Source organism: Microcaecilia unicolor, chromosome 1 (assembly GCF_901765095.1).
Source record: "Microcaecilia unicolor chromosome 1, aMicUni1.1, whole genome shotgun sequence".
Lineage (NCBI taxonomy): Eukaryota > Metazoa > Chordata > Amphibia > Gymnophiona > Siphonopidae > Microcaecilia > Microcaecilia unicolor.
Genome location: NC_044031.1, coordinates 425969586 through 425992764, shown reverse-complemented (window position 1 = coordinate 425992764; position 23179 = coordinate 425969586). Strand labels below are relative to the sequence as shown.

General features: G+C 41.1%; 1 protein-coding gene across 3 annotated transcripts in view; it reads right to left on the bottom strand.

The window, feature by feature from the left end:
• Window positions 1–447: 447 nt before the first annotated feature.
• Window positions 448–23179, bottom strand: part of NFATC1 (nuclear factor of activated T cells 1) — a 444007-nt gene continuing 421275 nt past the window's right edge. For all 3 annotated transcript variants that reach the window (XM_030211903.1, XM_030211921.1, XM_030211912.1), the window contains exon 10: window positions 448–2996. In XM_030211903.1, the coding sequence (XP_030067763.1) occupies window positions 2953–2996 (44 nt within the window). In that variant the 3' untranslated portion in view covers window positions 448–2952. The remainder of the gene's footprint in view (window positions 2997–23179) is intronic.

The window sequence follows — 23179 nt, the reverse complement described above, 5'->3', positions numbered from 1 at the left end:
GTGAGAGGGAGAGATGAAAGTGTGGGCATGAACATATGTGAATGTTTACGAGTGCGTATTTATTATTCTGTGTGTATGTCCAACACTTTGCCCAAGGTATTTTTTGTTACTGAAGAATGAAAAAATTCTCTCTTATCCAAAGGCTCCACTCATGCCTTAATTCCATATCTGATGCAGAACTGCGTGTGCAGAGCATCTGAGAACTATATCACACAACTATCTCTTTCCTCGGCAGTTATTTCAATTAGACGGAAGACATCAAGAGACTGATTCTACTGGCAGGAGATATTTACCTTTATATTAGGATGATTTCGTTAGCAGACTGTGGTACTCTGTAAGCAGCTGTACTGACAGGGGAAGAGTCAGCCACTGCAGACAATGGAAATTATTGCAAGACGGAAGAAAGATTTTCAAAATAGCATCAAAAGAACCACTCTGGCACTAGCACTCAGCAAAATATTGCTTTATTGATCTATTTGATGTCTACAAGTTTAGTTTTCTTTTATAGCAGTCTTAACAAATATTCCATGCATTCTCTACAGTGTTGAGTACAAGGTGAATAACTGGGATTAAACAGGTAACAAAAGAGAAGGATCACCATTAGAACAAGTAAAGGCATATCTCTCCCGAAATCTATATATGTGATTAAAGTTGAGTGTGCAAATCAGTGTGCATAGCCAATTTGTGCACACAACTTAACTGATTAATGAGCCAATCAGTGCCAATGACGGGCTGCTAACAACCAATAATTTGCGTTATTGGCCTTAACTGGGAGTTAGCACACAATGGGGTATGTTTACTAAGGCACATTAGTGTTTTTAATGCACCTTTAAAATTAAGGCATGTTAAACGCTAACGAGTCAATACATTCCTATAGGCACATTAGCGTTTAACATGCGCTAAAAGCACTAACGCACCTATAGCACACCTTCGTAAAAATAGGTGAATGTATTCTATAACAATTTGTGTGTAACTCCTATAACATGTAATTTCAAAGGGAGTGTGTTTAGGGGGCATTTCAGGGGTGTTCCTATGAGTTACATGCAATTTTATAGAATATGCCTAATCCAAGCCTAATTTAAGTGCCAACACTTGTACCTGGTTTCAGCAGACATAAATGCAGGTGTCTTAAATTACACGTGGATTAGGCGCTTAGGCGCTATTCTACAAAGTGCAGATACCCTTTATAGAATACCGCTTGACACATATTTTTTTCCGCACCAATTTTTTGACATGATTTACTGAATCTAGTCCAATATGTACACATAGCCATATTATATTTTCATCTTTTCACAGTAATGTGCAAATGTTTAAATATGGCTTTAAAAATTATTCCCTTCAGCTCCCTAAAGATAAGACTTATTTTTACAGAGTAATAGTTTAAAATATTCCCCCCCTTTTTTTTTTCTGAAAGTTCACTTTAGACAGGTACAACTTCATGATATCTTTGTACTTCAGGCATATTTCCAGAAGGGGGCATTAAGTACTAAGGCACAATTAATACATGTTTTTTTATTTTTATTTTATTTTGTTTAAACCATGCTTTTTGGTTATATGACGTAATAAGTCAGCACTAATAATACCATAAGCTACTAATTGTACAACAGGCAACGTGCAAGTCTATGGGCTACACACATAAAAATTAACTAACCTGGTAAACACATACAACGCAGCCTGTTACAATATTGTTTTTGGTAACATTTTCTTACACGAAGCAGAGTTATAAGGCTTCTGCAGAATAATAATCTTACATTTGAACAACTATTTTACACTCATGATATATACAATTACTTTAACTGTTCTGCTAAGATTTGGTAAATAGATTTGCTTTCTGTATGCATCTTTCTTGACTCTAAAGTGCTTGCTTACCTGCATGAGGCAAGAAAATACATAACTGTCTTGGGTGCAATAGATCCTCTAAGCCTGAAAAAGTTGGTTTGGATTGAAAATGGTGTCTTCTTTGATATTTATTGCTACACTCAGCACCCTTACAGTGCAACAGCTGAATGATCACTTGTTTTATCTATCTATATATACATAAATATAGATAAAGAGAGAGAGAGAGGAAGGTAAATAATATACATGCTATACATGCATGCACATATGTTAACAGTATGTATCTTTTAAAAACAGGTCATCAATATTTTATCCATCAACCATACTATATCATTTTGGGCTATTCCACTTGTATGTGTCGTGTTTGAAGCCAAAGAGCAATCATTATATTAACATGCTAATTCTAAAAGTTATAGGTTTGAAGAGTAACAGAGAATAGAAATAAGGTAAACAGAAATGAGATGACAATGGGAAGTCATAATGTCTTTTCAAAAACATCAAATAAGGCAATAGATTCAAAAATATCGCAGTGGAAAGGCCAAGGATTTTTGGATTAAAAAAAAAAAAGTGTCCTCAGCTCACAAGGTCTGGTTTGCTTTTCTATACTTGGTCTTATACTTCTAAAAATGTTTATTTCCAGAATGCTAGATTTGATACCTTCTTCATTTTCTAAATACTTATTTTGGTAGTAAATTTATAACTTCCTAAAATGCCCTGATGCCACAAAATGTTAAAATAAGGCACTTCCTATGTTGAACTCCAGAGTTGCCCCAGATAGATCGGTCCTAAAAAGGGGGGGGGGGGGGGGCAACACATCTGCTTTGGTCAAGATTCTCAGTTTTGTCCCATGACTTGCCCCAATAGGCGTTTTTCATTCCTCCCTGTTTCCTTGAGATGATGATCTGATTAGAAGACTATTTTTGCTGACGCCAGGGAACCATTTTCTGGTGCCTAAGAGGTAACATTTTTTGTCTGAAGCATTTGGTGAAGTGGAAGAACTGAAAGGCACCTGGCAAGGTCTTGAATCCACTCAGCACATTGTCCTTGTGATGCACCAGCTGACCCAGAGCTGACTGAAAATAGCATGTTACAGCAAGCAGTTCGATACTGTGCAAGCTATACGTTGGTACAAGAAAGATCATTTCTTATGATTTCGTTTACTGAAAGAAAAAAGAAAACAAAGGTTTACTATGAAAGTTATTTGAACAAATGACTGTTATACTGGAGCAGAATGCAACCCCATCTCACTAGCATTCTCCTGGAAATCTGACTTGGAAACCTCACAAAACAATATCAAAGTCATCTTTTTGTTTAATAGCTCTTTGTTTCTTCTTCTCTTATTTTCTTAAAGATAACACAAAGCACTTTTAGTGAGATACAAGAGGGAATACAAGAGGACTTTGTTGACTAGTATTTTTAATTTAATTTTGACCAGGTAATTTAAGAGTTATGCTTTTTCTTTTTATAGCTGGTGTATATATTGTCTTATGTGGCTTTTTAAAAACTTTTGTTCCCTGCTGACAGCATTTGTTTGTGACGGAACAGGTTATAAATTACATTTTTTTAAACCATTGGAAAACAGGGCAAATAAACGTGCTGTGACTAATGTTGATATTGGAAAAAATGAAGATTGTAAAAAGAGCAGCTCTCTTCCTTCCAAAAGCACAACTCCATACACTGTGCAAGGGGTTAATGTGTGGGCTGCATGTGCCAGCTCGTATTTGACACCACTAGGCTATGTGCATGTAATGTAGCTGAATGCCTGTTAGACATATTCAACCTTGGACAATGTAGGCTAGTATTTCAGTGTAAAACTGTGTGGATAAACAAAGAAACATAAAACAATTCCAAAGTTCTTTTGGCAGTTCCATTTAGCTGTAAACTCAAAACATTATTTTCTTCACAAAACAATGGATACAATTTTGTTGTTCATTTGCTGATGGAGGGGTTGAGAAGAAAATTAGCATTCTTGTCTATGTTCAAGAAAAAAAATCCCACGCTATCTCTGCATCAGTCACTTAGCCTGCATCTCTACTGATAACATATTGTTTTCTTTATCCAAGGATCTTCTTTCCTTCTTTTTTTTTCTACTTTGTAAATTGTCAAGCCATATAGTTTCCCACACTCAAATTCTGTTCATTTATCAGCTTGTATATTTTGGCAGATGAAAAGGAAATGACTGAACCTGGTAAAGGCCATCTAAAATGAACTGCACAACATCCCTTCTCTTTCCACCCCTCCCTTCCCCTCCCTCCAGCTATGGCCACCAAGAGCTAGAGCAGGACATCAAGGTGGGTAGAATGTCACCAGCAGCAGGTTGTCACATTATCCCCCATCAATAGTTTTTCCTAACATTAAGGCGGACGTGCATGCTCTCATCATGGAATGAACATGGGCAGACCTTTTCCTTCCCTCCCCCCACAAGCTTCCCGTCTGTCCATAAGCTGCGATACACTGCCAAGCGAGATAATGACCAGGTAATTCAAAAATCAACTTCCTGAAATAACTATTTGCTATATATATATATGTGTGTGTGTGTGTACATACACATTTCAGAACAATGCTAATAAATTAATAAGGTACCAGGCAAGTAGTGTCATTGTATTTACACTTACAGTATTTACATTGAAAATTTTCAAGTCTACTTTCTAGGAAATGTTTCCGAGCTTCAGAATCACTCAATAACAATGATGCAGTGGTTTTGCTAACTTCTTCAAGAGACAAAACACACCTCAAGTCTCATATGCAAAACTCTATTAGATTCAGAATTTTTTCCTTACATTTTTGACTCTAAACTGTTCTATCCACTTATTGTCTGGAGAAGAAAAACAACTCTTACGGGCCCCGGTCACTTCCAGTACTGAAAAAAAATCAGCTTTTTATTTTCTCCCAGTTGTGATAACTGTTACTGGACCAACATATGAATCATCCAAAGATAATTTTGTATATACAGTAAGCTTTGGAGGCTGCATAGATTCTTTGTTAAGGTGGGACTGCAAGGTTAAAGGAAGGAAGCTTATCTATGCTTTAATAGCATGTCAGAGAACAGAAATTTAGGGGCCCTCTTACCAAGCCATAGTAGGGCTACCACGCTGGTGGCAAGTGCCAAATTGACCCTACCGCTGGGGGTGCCCGGCGGTAGTTCCAAAATTGCTGTACGCATTTTCCCATGGTAGAAAATAATTTTCTATTTTCTAGCATGGGGGCGTTCCCGGCGGTAATCAGCAGTGTGGCCACATTATCAATCGCTGCCTGATTACCGCATCTCAGCCCTTACCACCTTCTAAATTGGTGGCGGTAAGTGCTCAGACACTAAATGGCTGCTCGCTAATTTTAAAATTAGTCCCTGGCCATTTACTGCCCTGATTTTTTAAAAAGGCCTTTTTTACCACCATGGTAAAAAATGGTTGCAGTGTGCCAATTTCATGAGCCAAAAACTATTGCAGGCCACTTTTTTACCGTGGCTTAGTAAAAAGGGCCCCTGAGTTATTTACCACAGCTTAAAATGGTGTAACATGGGGTGTGCTGAGGTGTACCATAGTAGTTGTGACATGTTTGTGCTTGTTACAGGACAAGGGGGGACAAATTTCCCCGGGCCCGGTGCCACCGCCGCAGTCCGGCCCGCCTGCCGTTGCTCCCTGGCATAGAACTTAAGTACCTCACCTTCGAAAGCGCAGCAAGCAGCGACAGACCATTCCTTCCTTCCGTGTCCTGCCCTCGCCTGACATAACGTCCACGAGGGCGGGACACAGAAGCAAGGAGTGGTCTGCCGCTGCTTGCTGCGCTTTCGAAGGTGAGGCGCTTAAGGTCAGTGCAGAGGGCCCGGGGGTAGAGAGAGGGCCCGGTGGCGGGTGGGGCCCGGCGACCTCGGGTGGGGGGAGCCCGGGGGCGGCCTTGTCCCAGCCTGGCCCAGTCCTCTCGGCGGCCCTGGTAATGGCCACGTGTTAATGGCAACAGTAACGCATGACAGGCAAATCAGAGAGAATAACAACACAAAAAGCCATCAGGTAAGAACATTGTATGAGGCAACAGATGGAACAACTAGGTGGATTCAAGAGTCAAAGGAAGAAATGCTTTATTCATAATCCAGACAGAGTCCATGTTTCAGCTACTACCCGCATCAAGAGCCAGTTAGCAGGATTTAGAAGGATTTCAGTCTGGGAAATCCTTCATATCAACAACAATACAGGAAACACACCAAAAGAGTCCTTAACACAGATCGTGAGAAAGCAGCAGCGGTATACAGTGTAGCTATACTGATATACACAGCTGCTGCTTTCCTGATGAGCTGTGTTAAGGACTCTTTTTGTGTGTTTCCTGTATTGTTGTTGATACGAAGGATTTCCCAGACTGATGTTACTTCTAACTGAGCCCTGATGCAGGCAATAACTAAAACATGGACTGTGTTGGAACATAAACGAGTGGCCGTTAATGCAGAAAAAAGAAAAAAATGGCCATTTTCCAGCAGCGGCCTAAGTGGCCTTAGCACGCAGGAAAGACTCATGTAAGAATGCGCTATGGCCACTTTTTGTTGCAGCTTTGTAAAAGGGCCCCTAAGACTGCAAGAGGGTAATTTAATAAGGAGGCACCTCGTTAAAGCACCTTTTAAGGCACCTGTGTGAAGCATATTTTATACAGACAAATAGGTGATTACATGTCTTCATAAAATACTCACATAAGTGGTAAATGTCAGCACCAATATTTGTCAAGTACACACGCAAATTATAGTATATTATTAACCACGTGTATACTTCTGTGCTTCCCCAAGCTCTGCCCCTGTCTGTGTGCACATTGGCAAAGGATGCCGCATTGTTTCAAAACGTATAGCAGATCATTTATGTAGGTATGTGGCCACATCTGTCTGTAAATGACTAAAATACCCCAACATGGGCATGTACTTCACTGCATAAAGTACGCCCCCCCCTTAGAAAATTACCCTTGAATGGTCCTCAGCAAATGTCCAGTAGTGATCAGTTAGCATCAGTAAGTAAATTAACTGCAACACAAGTAAAACTGACATGCCAGTAAAGTTATCCGAATCTAGCTGTTGGAGATATCAAAAGTATTGTAAACAGGGAAATAGAGAAGCCTCAGGTACAAAAAATAAAAACCTTAGGTTGTGAGCCCACTAGGGACAGAGAAAGTACTGTATATAATGTGTACATTAGATTGTAAGCTCTTTGAGCAGGGACTGTCTTTCTTCTATGTTTGTGCCGGCGCTGCGTAGCCTTGTAGGCAGCGCTATAGAAATGCTAAATAGTAGTAGTAGTAGTGTACATCTAGTAGCGCCCATAGAAATGATTATACTACTAGTAGTAGTAGTAGTATGTGTGTTTTCCTAATTGCTTCTGATCTCCTGGTTGCTTGATATCTACCCCAGACCTGAGGAGTGCTTGTCTCTAATCTTCCCTGTTCTCTCTAAGTACACATGCTTCCTTCTTTTCATTTTTCAACACATCTAGGGAAAAAAATCAATATGATCCTGAACAGGCATATACTACAGCAATTTGGATAAGGTCTTACGTTGGTCCAGCAGTGAGTGGTAAAAACCAGTTCTCCAGGTCTGTTAAGCTGCTGGTATTTAAACCTGTGGGAAAAATGTAATGGCTCTTAAGCCACGACTTGTTCAGATCTGCATTAGAGAAATATTTGCAGTAGGTGGCCACAAGCATATGCCCCATTTTGAGACCTTTTGTAGTACATTCTAGCACATGTATGTAAATCAGGGCACAAAAAATATTTGGAAACTAGAACATGAATAACTGGCTCATTTTAACTGTATGATTTCTGAACAAATTACACTTATATCATCATATGCTATAAGAATGAAGACCAAGAGTAGCGTTGCGTCTGACTAATGCAGATCTGCACGTCATCACACATAGCAACACTTGCTTGGAAATGAGATGGCTGAGGGGGGATATGAATCTTGAGTGGTGTAGAAAGAGTAGAACTAAATCTATTTTTTTCTCGTTCTAAAAGTACAAAGACCAGGGGATACTCAATGAAGTTACATGGAAATACTTTTAAAACAAATAGGAGGAAATATGTTTTTACTCAATAAATAGTTAAGCTCTGCAACTCTTTGCCGAAGGATGTGGTAACAGTGTTTAGCGTATCTGGGTTTAAAAAAGGTTTGGACAAGTTCCTGGAGGAAAAGTCCCTAGTCTGCTATTGAGTCACTGCTTGCTTTGGAATTGGTAGCATGGAATGCTGCCATTATTTGGGTTTCTGTCAGGAACTTGTGACCTGGATTGGCCACTGTTAGGAACAGGATACAGGGCTACATGGACCATTGGTCTGACCCAGTATGGCTATTCTTATGTTCTTATGGTTTGATGTGCAGTGCAGGGCAGGGGGTTGTTTTGTCCTGTTGGGAGCCCAATAGTTTTGAAGGAGCAGTAGAGGGCTTTTTCACTGGTTTGCGGTCCAGTGGGAGGGTGCTTTTCCTTCCTGCCCAGCCCTTCGGTGGGCTTTACGTTGATTGGGGGGGGGGGGGGGGGCTTGTTGCAGCTTTGCAGTGGGGTAATGTGAGTCCTTGGGAATTCCAGCAGAAAAAGAATAGGATTTGCAGTGTGGACCAAGGATGACCTTGGTTCTCTGACATTATTGCTGGAGATGGCTACCAGTCATCAAGTTAAATGGAGGGCCTTTCACCTGAATTACCTGGCATCACCATTGGAGTTTACGATGGCTTAGATTCTGGTGTGCTACTTACAGACAGACTAGGATGTTACCATATAATCAGGTATTTGAATGGATCTATTGTGTTGGGTTGGAAAGAGCTATTAAAGTGTATTGTTTTGTTGACTGAAGTTTATTATTGTATCCAACCTATGTTGTGAATACAGCTGCGGGCTTGCTGTGCCATAAATATTTTGTTTGTAGAATTATTGTTTTGGCTGTGACAGATGGCAGTGAGTGACCTACGTTTAAAGGTTGATTACGTAGATTTAAGGAACCTTTTACTAAGCTGCAGTAAGCACTAATGTGTGCTTATCGCAGGTTAAAATCCACTACTGCAGGGAGTGCTCAGGTATCCCACGGTAGTTTTGTGTTCAGCATGTGCTACTCATGTTTGGAAGCGGAGAGTAGGTGTGCCCAGCACTAATCAGTTAGCACAGCTGCATTGCCATGTGCTAACTGATTAGCATGTGGATAGCATGGAAGCCCTTACTGTCTAGTGAATAGGTAGCCATAAGGGATCCCACACTAATGGCCACATGCTAATTGGGAAATTAGCACATAGCCATTAATGCAGAAAATGGGAAATGCAGCCATTTTACAGCCATGCCAAAAGTGATCTCAGTGCATGGGAAAGCCCCGTGCTACTGCTACTGCACCCACTTTCTAGTGCAGCGTAGTAAAATCTTTCTGTTCTTATAAGGGGGTCAGTATACAGTGCATTCTCCAATGCACCATACATAGGACTGTTTATAAACACAAATTTGACTGAACCAAACTAAGCTGTGTTAGGTGTTAATTCATGCCTAACTCAGCTGAAAATGGTGTACCATGAGATGCACTCAGGTCTCCTTCGGTAACTGCCAAATGTGCGTGTGCTACAAAATATATTTAAAATTTTTGAGGAGATGTGTCAAGGGACAGAGAGTGGGTTGTTCCTAAAATAATCAGCGCAGCTACATTACAATGTGCTGACTGGTTAGCACACAGATACAAAACAGGAACAAAATCTCTACAGAAAACTGAAGGAATCCAAAGAAGAAATAGAGGATGACACAACGACAACCAAATGGGGAGTAGAAATTTGCAAACTCTTTAAGCATCAGAAGAAGACCTGACACAGGGCCGTGTTTCGGCAGACATAGATGCCTGCCTCTGGGGTCACAACAAACACTCTGATGGCTAAACCGCTGTATATAGTATCTGATGCTGTAGCTAAATGCTTCACAACAGAAGTCACAGCACTGTACACAAAATGTTCAGTATGTATGTCAAATGAATTGGGTGGCGACTATGGCATTTGATTCATTTGACATGTTGCACATTTCGTGTATAGTGCTGCAGCACCAATTACTATATATAGCGGTTTAGTCATCAGAGTGTTTGTTGCGGCCTCCTGAGGAAGGTGGCTGTGTCTGCCGAAACACGGCCCCATGTCGGGTCTTCTGGTGCTTCAGTAAAGAATTTCCAAGCTTCTACTCTTCATTTGGTTGTCGTTTTGTCGTCCTCTACTTCTTCTAGCACACAGAGCCCTTACCGCCTTCCAAATGGGTGGCAGTAAGCACTCGTACGTTAAAAAAATTTTAATGGCTGTGTGCTAATGGCAACATTAGTGCATGGTCAAACAAAGGAGCAGTGTGGTCAACAAAACACATCCAATGACACCGGGGAGACAGAAATAGTCATACACAATTTTATTCCATAAAACAATGTATAAAAACAATGACTTGACATGGCACCATGTTTCGGGCAGAGTGCCAACCTCAGGAGTCTTTATGTAGATAAAAAGCCTGGATGTGGCAAAAGGCTTCACAAAGATGCTATAAGTGGATAGAGTCTTTAGAAAGACTACAAATCCAAAAGTCAAACAAAACAGCATATTGCTGTGATTGTAGTGCAACAGTTAAAACAAAGACTGTATCCACTTTTAGCTGAAACACTGCACTGTGTTGAATCATCATTTTTAAACATCCTCTGTTTTATGGAATTGTGTATGACTATTTTCATCTCCTCGATGTTATTGGATGTATTTTGTTGACCACACTACTCCTTTGTTTGACTTGTTACGTTTGTAATGGTCCCTGTTCTAATACTTTGGTGGTTGATACCAACACTCGAGCATGGTCATTAATAAAAAAAAATACAAAAAGGCCTTAGTGCGCAGGAAAAATCTGTGTAAGTGCACACTAAGGTCACTTTTTGCTGCAGCTTATTAAAAGGGCCCCTAAAAGAAATATCTGCTCCGAGTTTTATGGAGGGGAATGGAGTGGGGCAGCATATAAAAGACAATAAAGAAATTTGTCTTGGGACGTCTGACAGTTTAGTCTCTCAGTATTAATACTTCCAGTGTTGAGGGGCAAGATCCTTTCTTCAAAAGTTGTTCCTTATAAGAATAGATATAATTTTAACAAAATCCACTCTTTATTAATATTTTACTCCATCATTATTTAAAATCCATGCTTTACATTGTCCATTCCAGTTGTATTCATGTTCTTCCAAAAGTCTATGTCATAAATTAAAGCTATTTTAGCTCGTTGTCCATCAATTCTTTATACAAAAAAGTCCTTTCTTGCAGCTCCCCAGAAGCAATACTCAGTCACACCCTCTAACAGCATTCATCTCACCCTCTGAGGACAGAGCACATCACCTCAGTGACACACTCAGACCCTGCCATCCTCAACAAGGAAGAAATCTCTGAGCACATTTCCTGTGCCACTCGGCATACTGCTACTGTACAATTTCAGGAGAAAAGGCAGCATTTAACAGTGCCATGGAGTCTGTATCTTTTGTGCTTTTTTGTGATGGCATGAATAAAAATGTAATCACCAAATATCATGGCATCTCCCTAATAATAATAATTATAACAACAATAATAATAATAATAATAATAATAATAATAATACAACAAAAAGAACAAGAAAAAGCATACTGGCAGACTTCTAAAGAGGAGAGGTTTATACTAAAACAGTCTATTTGAAAGCAGTTCTGTTAATAGCCATACTGGGTCAGACCAATGGTCCATCTAGCCCAGAATCCTGTTTCCAACAGTGGCCAATCCAGGTCATAAGTACTTGGCAGAAACTCAAATAGTAGCAACATTCCATGCTCCAATGCCAGGGCAAGCAGTGGCTTCCCCCATGTCTGTCTCAATAGCAGACTATGGACTTTTCCTCTAAACCCAGATACGTTAGAAGCTGAGTGAAAAAAATGTTTCCTCCTATTTGTTTTAAAAGTATTTCCATGTAACTTCATTGAGTGTCCCCTAGTCTTTGTACTTTTTGAAAGAGTAAAAAATAGATTCATTTCTACTCATTCTACACCACTAAGGATTTTGTAGGCCTCAATCATATCTCCCCTCAGCTGTCTCTTTTCCAAGCTGAAGAGCCCTAACCTGTTTAGCCTTTCCTTACATGAGAGGAGTTCCATCCCCTTTATCATTTTGGTCTCTTTTCTTTGAACCTTTTCTAATTCCGATATCTTTTTTTAAAATACGGCGACCAGAACGTAATAGTCCAGGTGAGGTTGCACCATGGAGCGATACAGAGGCATTAGCAACTAGCATTTAATGCTAAGAAATGCAGGGTCATGCACTTGGGTTGCAAGAATCCAGAGTTCTGCTATGCTCACCTTTGTTAGAACCCCAAGCTGATGTCACACTGTTAACATGTTAGGTAACAATACATCATGAACAACTGGAATGTAGATTCATGGAAGGATATTATTAAAACAGAGCATTTGGCCAAAACACATGATACTCATATTTAATTGAAAAAAAACCCTCTATTACAAATAGATTAGAAAAGTGCCCCTCTTCCTCCCGCCCCTTTCCCCCAGACATAAGGCTGAATAAGAGGGCAATAGGACAGCAGTAATCTAGATTCTGAGCTATGAAACAGTGCAAACTTTGGACTGTATGACCTCCCATCTAGTTTAAATAGCCTCCCACCTCAAGATAGGAGAGAGTACAGCAAGCCACCAGTATGAGTGAAGGAAGTGAGATGTTGGTCTGGTAAGATTTAATTCTTTAGGCTATTAAAACTTATGTTTTGGAACATAAAAACAAGAATAATTATACCATCCTATATAATAATTCTCACCTCCAACGTTCTGAAGCTGCCTGGGACCGTGGATCCTTTGGAGGTGGTGAGCTTCCGTCCGTAGATCAGTGAGGTCACAATGACACTGCTGAGAGAATCCAATAGCAAACAGCGACCTAGGCAGGGGGAGGAGTAGGGAAACACGCGAAGCATGTTTCCCTACTCCTCCCCCTGCCAAGGAATCAACTGTCAGTGCCCCCCCTCGGCGCATCACCCAAGTCCCTACCCCCCCCCCTTGGCGCATCACCCAAGCCCCTCCCCCTCTTTCTCCCCCTCCAGCCACCCATGTCCAGTGACCCTCCGCTCCCCCCTCGGCGCATCACCCCCCCCAGTGCATCACCCAAGACCCTACCCCCCCCGGGCATATCAATCCCCTCGCCACCCACAACCCCCAATAGTAACGCTGTCCGGCCGCTGCTGCTTCTCCTCTTGAGCAGCAGCGGCCGGTACAAAAAGAAAAAATTAAAAAAAAAAAACAACCTGAAAAGCACGGCTCCGTAGACAGCCATCTGGCATTGGCTGTCGTCTCTGCAGCCGCTCCTCCTCTCCCCTGCATGTCACTGCCCCTGGAGGAAGACCCCGGAGGAGTGCAGCGACGTCAAAGGGGAGAGGAAGACCGGCTGCAGAAACGACAGCCAATGCCAGATGGCTGTCTAAGGAGCCACATTTTTCAGGTTGTAAATTTTTTTTCGTTTTTTTCTTTTTGTACCGGCCGCTGCTGCTCAACAGGAGAAGCAGCAGCGGCCAGACACCGTTACTATTGGGGGTTGCGGGTAGCGAGGGGTTGATGTGCCCGGGGGGGGGGGTATCGGCTTGGGTGATGCGCCGGGGAAGGGGCTTGGGTGATGCGCCGAGGGGGGCAGGGGGAGGGGAGAGTCGCTGGACATGGGTGGCTGGAGGGGGAGAAAGAGGGGGAGGGGTTTGGAATGATTTATATAATACTTTACTAACAACTGTATGATTACCAAAAACATACTAAAAAAAACCCCCATTGCTAGCGCACGTTTCCTTCAAAACAGAAACAGGCCTTTTTTACTAGTTAAACTAATAAGATGCTCTATTCACATAAGATTATCCTGAAAGTTGGATGAGAGATGTTTGTCAGATGCCTCATTGGCAGTGGCAAAGTGGGCAGGGCAGGGGGTGCTAGTGGGTGAGTTGCACAGCATAATATCATTATGCTGATATTAGAGCATGCACCTTTCTTGATTGCTGGACCAGTTCTGTGGAACGGCCTTCCAGGCCACCTAAGATTATGTGATAGTGTTCCACAATTTAAAAAGTTCTTGAAGCTATAATTGTTCCCTGTGCAAGTCATCTGACCCCAGCAGTAATGCGACTCAGACTGAAACCATGTCAATCAGAAACCATGTCAATCAGAAAGATGCAATGAAGAAAATATCTATGGGAACTAGAAAAGGAAGCAGATCTAAATGATTAGCTCAAGCATAGGCTTTTCACCCAATGCACCTGAATTCCTCCTCTTGCACGGAATATCCATATGATGATGAATAGTGAAAGAAGACAGAAAAAAAATCTTGTTTGCCCATTCTCTTCACTTACTCCCCAATTCTATAAATGGCGCCTTAAGTTGTGTGCGCTAATTTGGCCACATAGCCAAATTGTGTGCACAACTTAATTGATTAACAAGCCAATCAGTGGTGATAATTAGTACTTAACAACCAATTAGCGGCACTAACTGGCTTTAATTAGAATTTACGTGCACAGATTTCTAGGTATATACTATAATGTGGTAAGCATAAATTCTAATGTGTGCAGCCAAAAAGGGGTGTGGCCATGGGCGTGGACTGGGTGGGTTGTGGTCATTTCAAAAAACTATGTGCACTATTATAAAATACACCTGATCTGCACCTAAGTTAGGCACAGGTATTTGGACCTGGTTTTAGGTGGCCTAAATGGTGCACCTAAATTTTAGTTGCACGAATGGCCGCTAAGCATATTCTATAAACTATACCTAAATTTCGGATCTTGCCAGGTACTTGTGACCTGGATTTGCTCACTGTTGGAAACAGGATGCTGGGCTTGATGGACCTTTGATCTGTCCCAGTATGGCAATACTTATGTACTTAATTTAGGCATAGTTTATGGAATCATGCACCGATTTTTAAGGTACCATTTATAGATTTTGGCCCTTACTATCCTGCAGATCTTGCTTAACTTCCAGCTGTACCTTCACTTCTCAGCTACTAATACCTTGTGTTTGTTCCACATTTACTCTAATTTAGTTACAAGTTTTGATGCTGTTCCATGTATTGATGACAGTGTGAAGAAATGCTTCTTTAGGTTTTTCCTGATTTGACCCCCACCACTTAATGGCATGACCCCATGTTACACAGTGATATAAGGTTTCAATTTCTGAAGAATGACTGTCAGGCTCATTTTCGAAAGAGAAGGACGCCCATCTTTCGACACAAATCGTAAGATGGGCGTCCTTCTCACAGGGTCGCCCAAATTGGTATAACTGCTTTCCGTCGCAGGGACGACCAAAGTTCATGGGCGGTGTGTTGGAGGCATAGCGAAGGCGTGACTTGGGCGTGCCTAACACATGGACGTCCTCGACTCATAATGGAAAAAAAAGGGCGTCCCTGAGGAGCACTTGGACGACTTTACCTGGTCCTGTTTTTCTTACAACCAAGGCACAAAAAGGTGCCTGAACTGACCAGATGACCACCAAAGAGAATCGGGGATGACCTCCCCTTACTCCCCCAATGGTCACTAACCCCCTCCCACCCTCAAAAAACATCTTAAAAAATATTTTGTGCCAGCCTCTATGCCAGCCTCAAATGTCATACTCAAGTCCATCACAGCAGTATGCAGGTCCCTGGAGCAGTTTCAGTGGGTGCAGTGCACTTCAGGCAGGTGGACCCAGGCCCATCCCTCCTACCTGTTACACTTGTGGTGGTAAATGTGAGCCCTCCAAAACCCACCACAAACCCACTGTACCCATATCTAGGTGCCCCCCTCAGCACACAAGGTAAGGGAGCTATGTACCTGGGACCAATTTATGATGTCCACTGCAGTGCCCCCTAGGGTGCCCAGTTGGTGTCCTGGCATGTGAGGGGGACCAGTGCACTATGAATGCTGGCTCTTCCCACGACCAAAGGGCTTACATTTGGTCGTTTCTGAGATGAGCGTCCTTGGTTTCCATTATCGCCGAAAATCAGAAATGACCAAGTCTAGGGATGACTATCTCTAAGGACGAGCTAAATTTCAAGATTTGGGCGTCCCCAACCGTATTATCGAAATAAAAGATGGACTTCCATCTTGCTTCAATAATACGGGTTTCCCCACCCCTCCATCAGGATATTTTGTGAGGAAGTCCTCAGCAAAACTTGGGCAACCCTTTCAATTATGCCCCTCAACGTCCACCTAGCCCTAATCCTTTGAAACTATTCTGGTTCCAAAATGATGAATCAAGGTCGTCAGTATTGTTTCCAGCACTTCAACACCTAGTATCTTTGGATATATTCCAACTGGTCCTACTACGCTCACCACTTTCAGATCTGCAATCTCTACCCAGACCTTTTCTCTTGTAAATGGCCTGGGGCCTCTTTAAAAAAAAGAATATTGTATTTACAATTTTAAACCAAGAATAATCATGTACAGAAAAGCAAAAAATGTAATTACATCCAATAGGAAAAAAAAAATAACCACCATCCTATCTCTTCCAAATTTAGAGAGAGGAAAGGAAAATTAAATTTAATAATTGAATTAAATCAAAATAAGTAAGCAATAGTCCACTAGAAAAGATATTCAATATTAAAGAGGGAGCAGGCCATAAATTTAAAGAAATTTTTATAAATGCATAAAATTAAGGCAGATATCTAATTATTTAAGCTCCTTTTAATTACCCCACCTCCTTCAAGAACCACAGCATAAATTCTCTTAGTTGCCAAAAAAGTGGTCAAATGTGCTGGGTCCCAAAAGTATATTTAGCTGAGCAATAATAAATTAAACATTTACAAGCCCCAATTGAAGCACTGCCTCCTCCTCCTCCTCCTCCTTTGTGTTTCCCAGGAGACATCTGGAAAAGCCACAATCTTCACTCCAAAACAAATCTTCTCCTTAGTTTTAAAATAACATTTCAAAACTAAATCTCTATCAGCACAAGTAGTAAAACAGACAATCAAAGTTCTAGGAAGGATCTCTCCTACTCCAGTGGATGTTCTAGAAGCTTCCAGGGACAGGGAGTCTAATTTTAATTCTCCTATTCACATTTGTAAATCTTTTAGACATAGGCAGCTAATAGATTCTATTAACAGGTGGTATTTATTCAGTTACTAAACTTTAATGGTTCCACTCAAAATTTATTTTAAGCATATCTTATGAAGAACAGTTCCTCTCGCATGGAATGTTCAATAATCTAGATTGGGGCCTCTTTATAGAATTAGAAATATAGAAACATAGAAATATGATGGCAGATAAGGGCCAAGTGGCCCATCCAGTCTGCCCATCCTCAGTAACCACTAACTCTTCCTTTCCTAAGGGATTCCACATGCCTGTCCCACGCTTTCTTAAATTCTGACACAGTCCTCATCTCCACGACCCCCACTGGGAGGCCATTCCACACATCCACCACCCTTTCTGTGAAAGAGTATTTTCTTAGATTCTTCCTAAGTCTATTTCCTTTTAACTTCATTGTATGCCCTCTCATTCCAGAGTTTTCCTTCATTTGAAATAGGATCACCTCCTGTACATTAATGCCACTGAGGTATTTAAATGTCTGTCATATCCTCTCCCTACCACCTCTCTTCCAGCATATATATGTTGAGGTTCCAAACCTGTCCCTATATGTTTTATGACTGAGACCACTTAAGCATCATGTCTCCTTTGACTGCTGTCTTAAGGATGATTTACCCCAGATTTGTTATCCAACACATCTTCTTTTCTAGGATCCATATATCACAACAATGAAAATGGAAATTTTGGGGCATCTCAGTGACTCTGTCCCTCCCTTTGTATTTTTCACTTCCATTACTTTAATTTCATTCTCTGCATATAATACATTCTTCTTTCTTACCTATTATCTTCTTCATGAATAAAGAAAACCTGATAGAAAAGCAGATGGCTTTTCTGCTTTTCCTCAGTCACGGTTCTCAATGCACCACTTTGTTGTTTTAGCCAATGCCAGCACCTCCAAAACTGGGATTTTATTACCCAGAATACAAACATGTGAGTATGTAGCTTTCTAGAAACTGCTAAATCCTACCATATCTGCAAGGCACAGGTACTTAGAGGATGTGTATACAAAATCTGGCATGCATACAGTTTTACATTTCCTGTCACTAGCAAGGAAGAATGTATTTTTGCTTTGACATTAGTTATTGTTTGTTTATTGGTTTTTATTGTAACGTGCTGATTCTTTGTGGGTAATCCAGGTAACCAAGGTTGATTAAATACCTTTCTCATTTCTAGTATCATGTTTTAGGAATAAATTGATCTTGGATAACGTTGCTGAATATGAAGTTAAATGAAAGACCTAGCTTCCATACATTTGTCAAGTCCCTGTTTTATTCATTTATTTACTTACCACCTTTTTGAAGCAATTCACTCAAGGCGGTGTATAGCAACCATAAGTCAAACATAAGCAATAGAGAATTACAGCATTAAAAATATTCAACCAACAATACAAAGTATGGTATAGCATGCTACAATAAAAATGTCAACACAATACACACACAAAAAAACATTTTAATAGCATAGGGTGTAAGCAAAGATGGAACATATAGATTTTTTTATTTTATTTTATACTTATACTTTGCTCACACCTTTTTCAGTAGTAGCTCAAGGTGAGTTACATTCAGGTACACTGGATATTTCTGTGTCCCAGGAGGGCTCACAATCCAAGTTTGTACCTGAGGCAATGGAGGGTTAAGTGACTTCCCAAGATCAGAAGGAGCAGCAGTGGGATTTGAACTGGCCACCCCTGGATATCCAGTGCTCTAACCACTAGGTCACTCTTCCACTCCATGGATAGATAGATAAGATAGAGTAACAGGAGTAGGAAAATAAGGGACTAGTTTATAGAAAGTTGTTTGAACTTTATCTTAGCTAGGGTAGGAATGGATAAACATGTCCTGTATAGTATGTGCAGCCAGTTTCATTTACTTCTTCCGTTAAAGGCCTGGTTGAAGAGCCAAGCTTTCACCTGCTTCCTGAAGTAGGTAGTCTTGTGTTAAGCGGAGCCTTTCAGGAAGTAAATGCCAGAGCATGGGGGCTACTCCGGAGAAGATTTGCTTGCGGGTATCATATCATGTGATGCCCTTTAGAGAGGGTGTGGTTAGGGAAACTCCTTGGGAGGACCTTAGTGACCATGAAGGTGCGATCCTGTTCTTCAAGTACACTGGGGGCTATTTCCTATAAGTACTGTTTTAGCCTGTGTATTTGTCTATACCATAATCCATGACACTGAATTCTATGTTATGTATTGTACTATGCACTATATGAAGTAAATGCTCCTTCCCATTACTTCTTTTCTTTCTCCTGCCTGTTCTTTACAGGTATATTTGTTTCCCAATTTTGTTTTTGGATGGATAGCAGTTTGATCCATTCATCTTCTATTTGTTACCTTTGGTCTTCTCCTTGAACTTCTTGCCAATGCAGGATGTGAATTATTCATCAAGGACCACAGTCCACCCTCAGGTATGGCTTCCATATTTGTCTTTCATCCTTTACTACTACTAGTAATCATTTATATAGGGTTACTAGATGTACACAGCACTGTACACATTATATGCAGGTACTTTCTCTGTCCCTAGAGGGCTCACAATCTAAGTCTTTGTACCTGGGGCAATGAAGGGTTGAGTGACTTGCCCAAGGTCACAAGGAGCTGCAGTGGGAATTGAACCCAGGTTGCCAGGATCAAAGCTCGCTGCACTAACCATTAGGCTACTCCTCTACTCCAGGTGAAGCCTTAAATCCTAGTTAAGTCAAAACTCTCTTCCTTTCTTTTAAGCACATAAATGTAATTCTATAATGAGATATCTATTGGGAACCTATTCAAATTGTGGTTGTCACAAATAAAAGATATTTGATTGCACTGTAAGAGAATCTGTGTTATATCAGGTCAACAGTATAATATTTAGTAAGTTCATCTGCCTTTTTTCAATTGCGGGTATTGAGTAAAGTGAAGGGGATGATTCCATTGTTTTGATTTCAGCACAATCGTGCAGAGCCTGGTCTCAGCAAAAATTGATTACTGTAATTCATTGTACTTGGGGATATCATCTGCCTGACATATATAAAGTCAGGCTCTTCAGGTCGTCCAGAATGAGGCAGCATGGTTAATTTCTGGGGTATCAAAATTAGTACATATCTTCCCTGTTCTAAAACATTTGCATTGGTTACCTGATATGTACTGTTATGTTTAAAGTTCTTGTGCTAATTCATCAGCGGGGTTATGCAAATATTCCTGTATATTTTAGTACTGTTCTGAAATTGTATATAAGTAATGCCACACTGGGAAAAGACCAAGGGTCCATCGAGCTCAGCATCCTGTCCACGACAGCGGCCAATCCAGGCCAAGGGCACCTGGCAAGCTTCTCAAACGTACATTCTATACATGTTATTCCTGGAATTCTGGATTTTTCCCAAGTCCATTTAGTAGTGGTTTATGGACTCTAATCATTCCTTGCATTCTGAGAAATTGCAGCAACTACCATCATCTATGACTTATCATTATGCTGATATTAGGGCATGTACCTTCTCGACTGCTGGACCAGTTCTGTGGGATTGTCTTCCAGGCCACCTGAGATTATGTGATAGTGTTCCACAATTTAAAAAGTTCTTGAAGACCCATTATTTTTTGAAGGTTTTTTTGAGAAATTAAATATTTTCAAATGTTTAAGCGATTGTGCATAATACTTTTTATGATGAAGAAATCAATGTTTGTGATCTGTCTACTTGTTTTTATAAGATTTTATATACGTTTTAATTGCTACCCGCTTTGGATTAAGGTGGGATACAAATATGAAAATACATAATAAATAAATAAATAAAATTAAAAATTGAGGTCCAACCTTTGACCATGTTATATCAAATTGCATTATATGAGGTCTACAGAATACTGCAAAAGAATTGTGCATTGAAATCTTTTATGAGCTGTTTTTCTGACTCAGTGCTTTGCATCTAAACCATGCCCAGAATAGTTCATCTGTTCTTTATTGTTGGAATCCTCTGGATTTAAAGGAAGCAGACCTGACAGAGTCTTGGTATGGGGACACTCTCTTTGAATACTAGCCAACTCTGCCTGAAACAAAGTATCATGTGTTTCAAGTCTGGGACTGCCTGAGGAAAGGAGTACATGTGAACTGTATTTCTGTGTTGTGTGCTATGTGCATTGTTTCTAAGTTTCCTTCAAATTTATCAAGGTGAGTGTTATATAAGGGTACAGAAAATACCGACCTGCCAGTGACATATATAAAGTCAGCTGGCAAAACACCCACTGCACAACTGCTTCTGCACAGTAAATCTCTTGCAGTCAAACTCTGCTTTACTCTTTGTTTTAGCATCTCATAGTCTTAGCTTGAGTACAGGATTATCAAGTGATTTTTCTCAAGACCAGCAAAGTGAATAAGGGATGTTCACAGCTTTATATGTTGACTACTAAAACAAAAATGCATGTCCAGTATAAGACATGAAGTGACGAGACCCATCCAAGTTTATCACAGTGAGTCTTAATTTGATTTTCAACAGAAACACGAGTGACAGTTTCATTTTGGTTTTCATTTATGGTATTCTAAGCATTAACAGTTACATTTTGGCATTAGCTGGTTGTAGAAACACAGCACACTCTACATGGCCTAACAAATAACTGTTATTTTGCCTGAAAGCTGCATGGCATTTTTTGAAATCCTAATTCAGCCTTGGCGTCTAATTCGCATGCCATTCATGGCTCACTCCTGTGCAAAGTATTCAAGGAAAAGTGTCAACTGCTTCCTCTCTAATGGCCCAACAGGCCAATCAGCAAATCATTGTGAGTCACGGCATGCTTGCCAGAGTATTTGTTTTTTGTTTCTTTCCTTTTTTGGCATTTGTAGTCAACACCTACAGCTCCCATCCTCACAATGCCTCATCAGCTAACTTTCCATTTTCATTATTCACTTTTTCCACTTACACAATGTAAAAATCAGAGTGTAATGAAGTGCAAGCAACCCATGCTATTCTACCTATCAGGAGCTTGAGAAGCACGGGAGCCTTGCTTGTGCTAAACAACAGATGATACTGAAACAGGATGTGGCAAGTTATTTAGCCCACAGTTTAGTTTAAGAAGCAGGGTTTTCCCCGCCTTATATTTATTTGGACATCCAAAAATAGAACTTAATGTTTTATTAAAGAACAAATCACTGTTCTAGCATGCAGTAGTTTTGTTTCCACCCCAGTACTATATGGAGATCACCTGACACAAATGACACATGGTTCCATGTTATGTTTTATCATGATTCTTAGAGACACTCATTGCCCTTGACCCCATGACTGTAGGTCTAATTGTTCTTGCCCTTAGTGAGAAGAAATGGGTTTTACACACATACAGGCTTATTTTCGAAAGAGAAGGACATCTATCTTCCGACCCAAATCGGGAGATGGCTGCCCTTCTTTCACGGGCGCCCAAATCGGTATAATCGCAAGCCGATTTTGGACGCCCCCAACTGCGTTCCTGGGGGGCGTATCGGAAGGGTAGCGAAGGCGGGACAGGGGCGTGCCGTGCTTAAGAAACGGGCGCCCTCGGCTGATAATGGAAAAAAGAAGGGCGGCCCTAGCGAGAATTTGATCCGCTTTTTTTGGACCATTTTGTTTAGGTCCAAGTCCCAAAAAAGTGCCCAAACTGCCCAGATGACCACCGGAGGGAATCGGGGATGACCTCCCCTGACTCCCCCAGTGGAAACTAACCCTCTCCCACCAAAAAAACCCCGAACTTTAAAAACATTTTTTTTGGCAGCCTCTATGCCAGCCTGAAATGTCATATCCAGCTCCATGACAGCAGTATGCAGGTCCCTGGAGCAGTATTTAGTGGGTGCAGTGCACTTCAGGCAGGTGGACCCAGGCCCATTCCCCCTCTACCTGTTCCACTTGTGCTGGTAAATGGGAGCCCTCCAAACCCCCCCCAAAACCCACAGCACCCACATCTAGGTGCCCCCCTTCACCCATAAGTGCTATGGTAATGGTGTAGAGTTATGGGAAGTGGGTTTTGGGGGGGATTTTGGGGGCTCAGCACCCAAGGTAAGGGAGCTATGCACCTGGGAGGTATTTTAATGTTTAAAAGTGCCCCCTAGGGTGCCCGGTTGATGTCCTGACATGTGAGGGGGATCAGTGCAATATGAATCCTGGCCCCTCCCACGACCAAAGGGCTTGGATTTGGTCGTTTTTGAGATGGCTGGTTTTGGTTTCCATGATCGCTGAAAACTGATGCCGACCATCTCAAATCCGCCCAAATCCTAGGCACCAACCGTATTATCGAAAGAAAAGATGGCCGCCCATCTTTTTCGATAATGCGGTCTGTCCCGCCCCTTTGCGTCCCCGTCCTCGGAGATGGGCGGCCATGG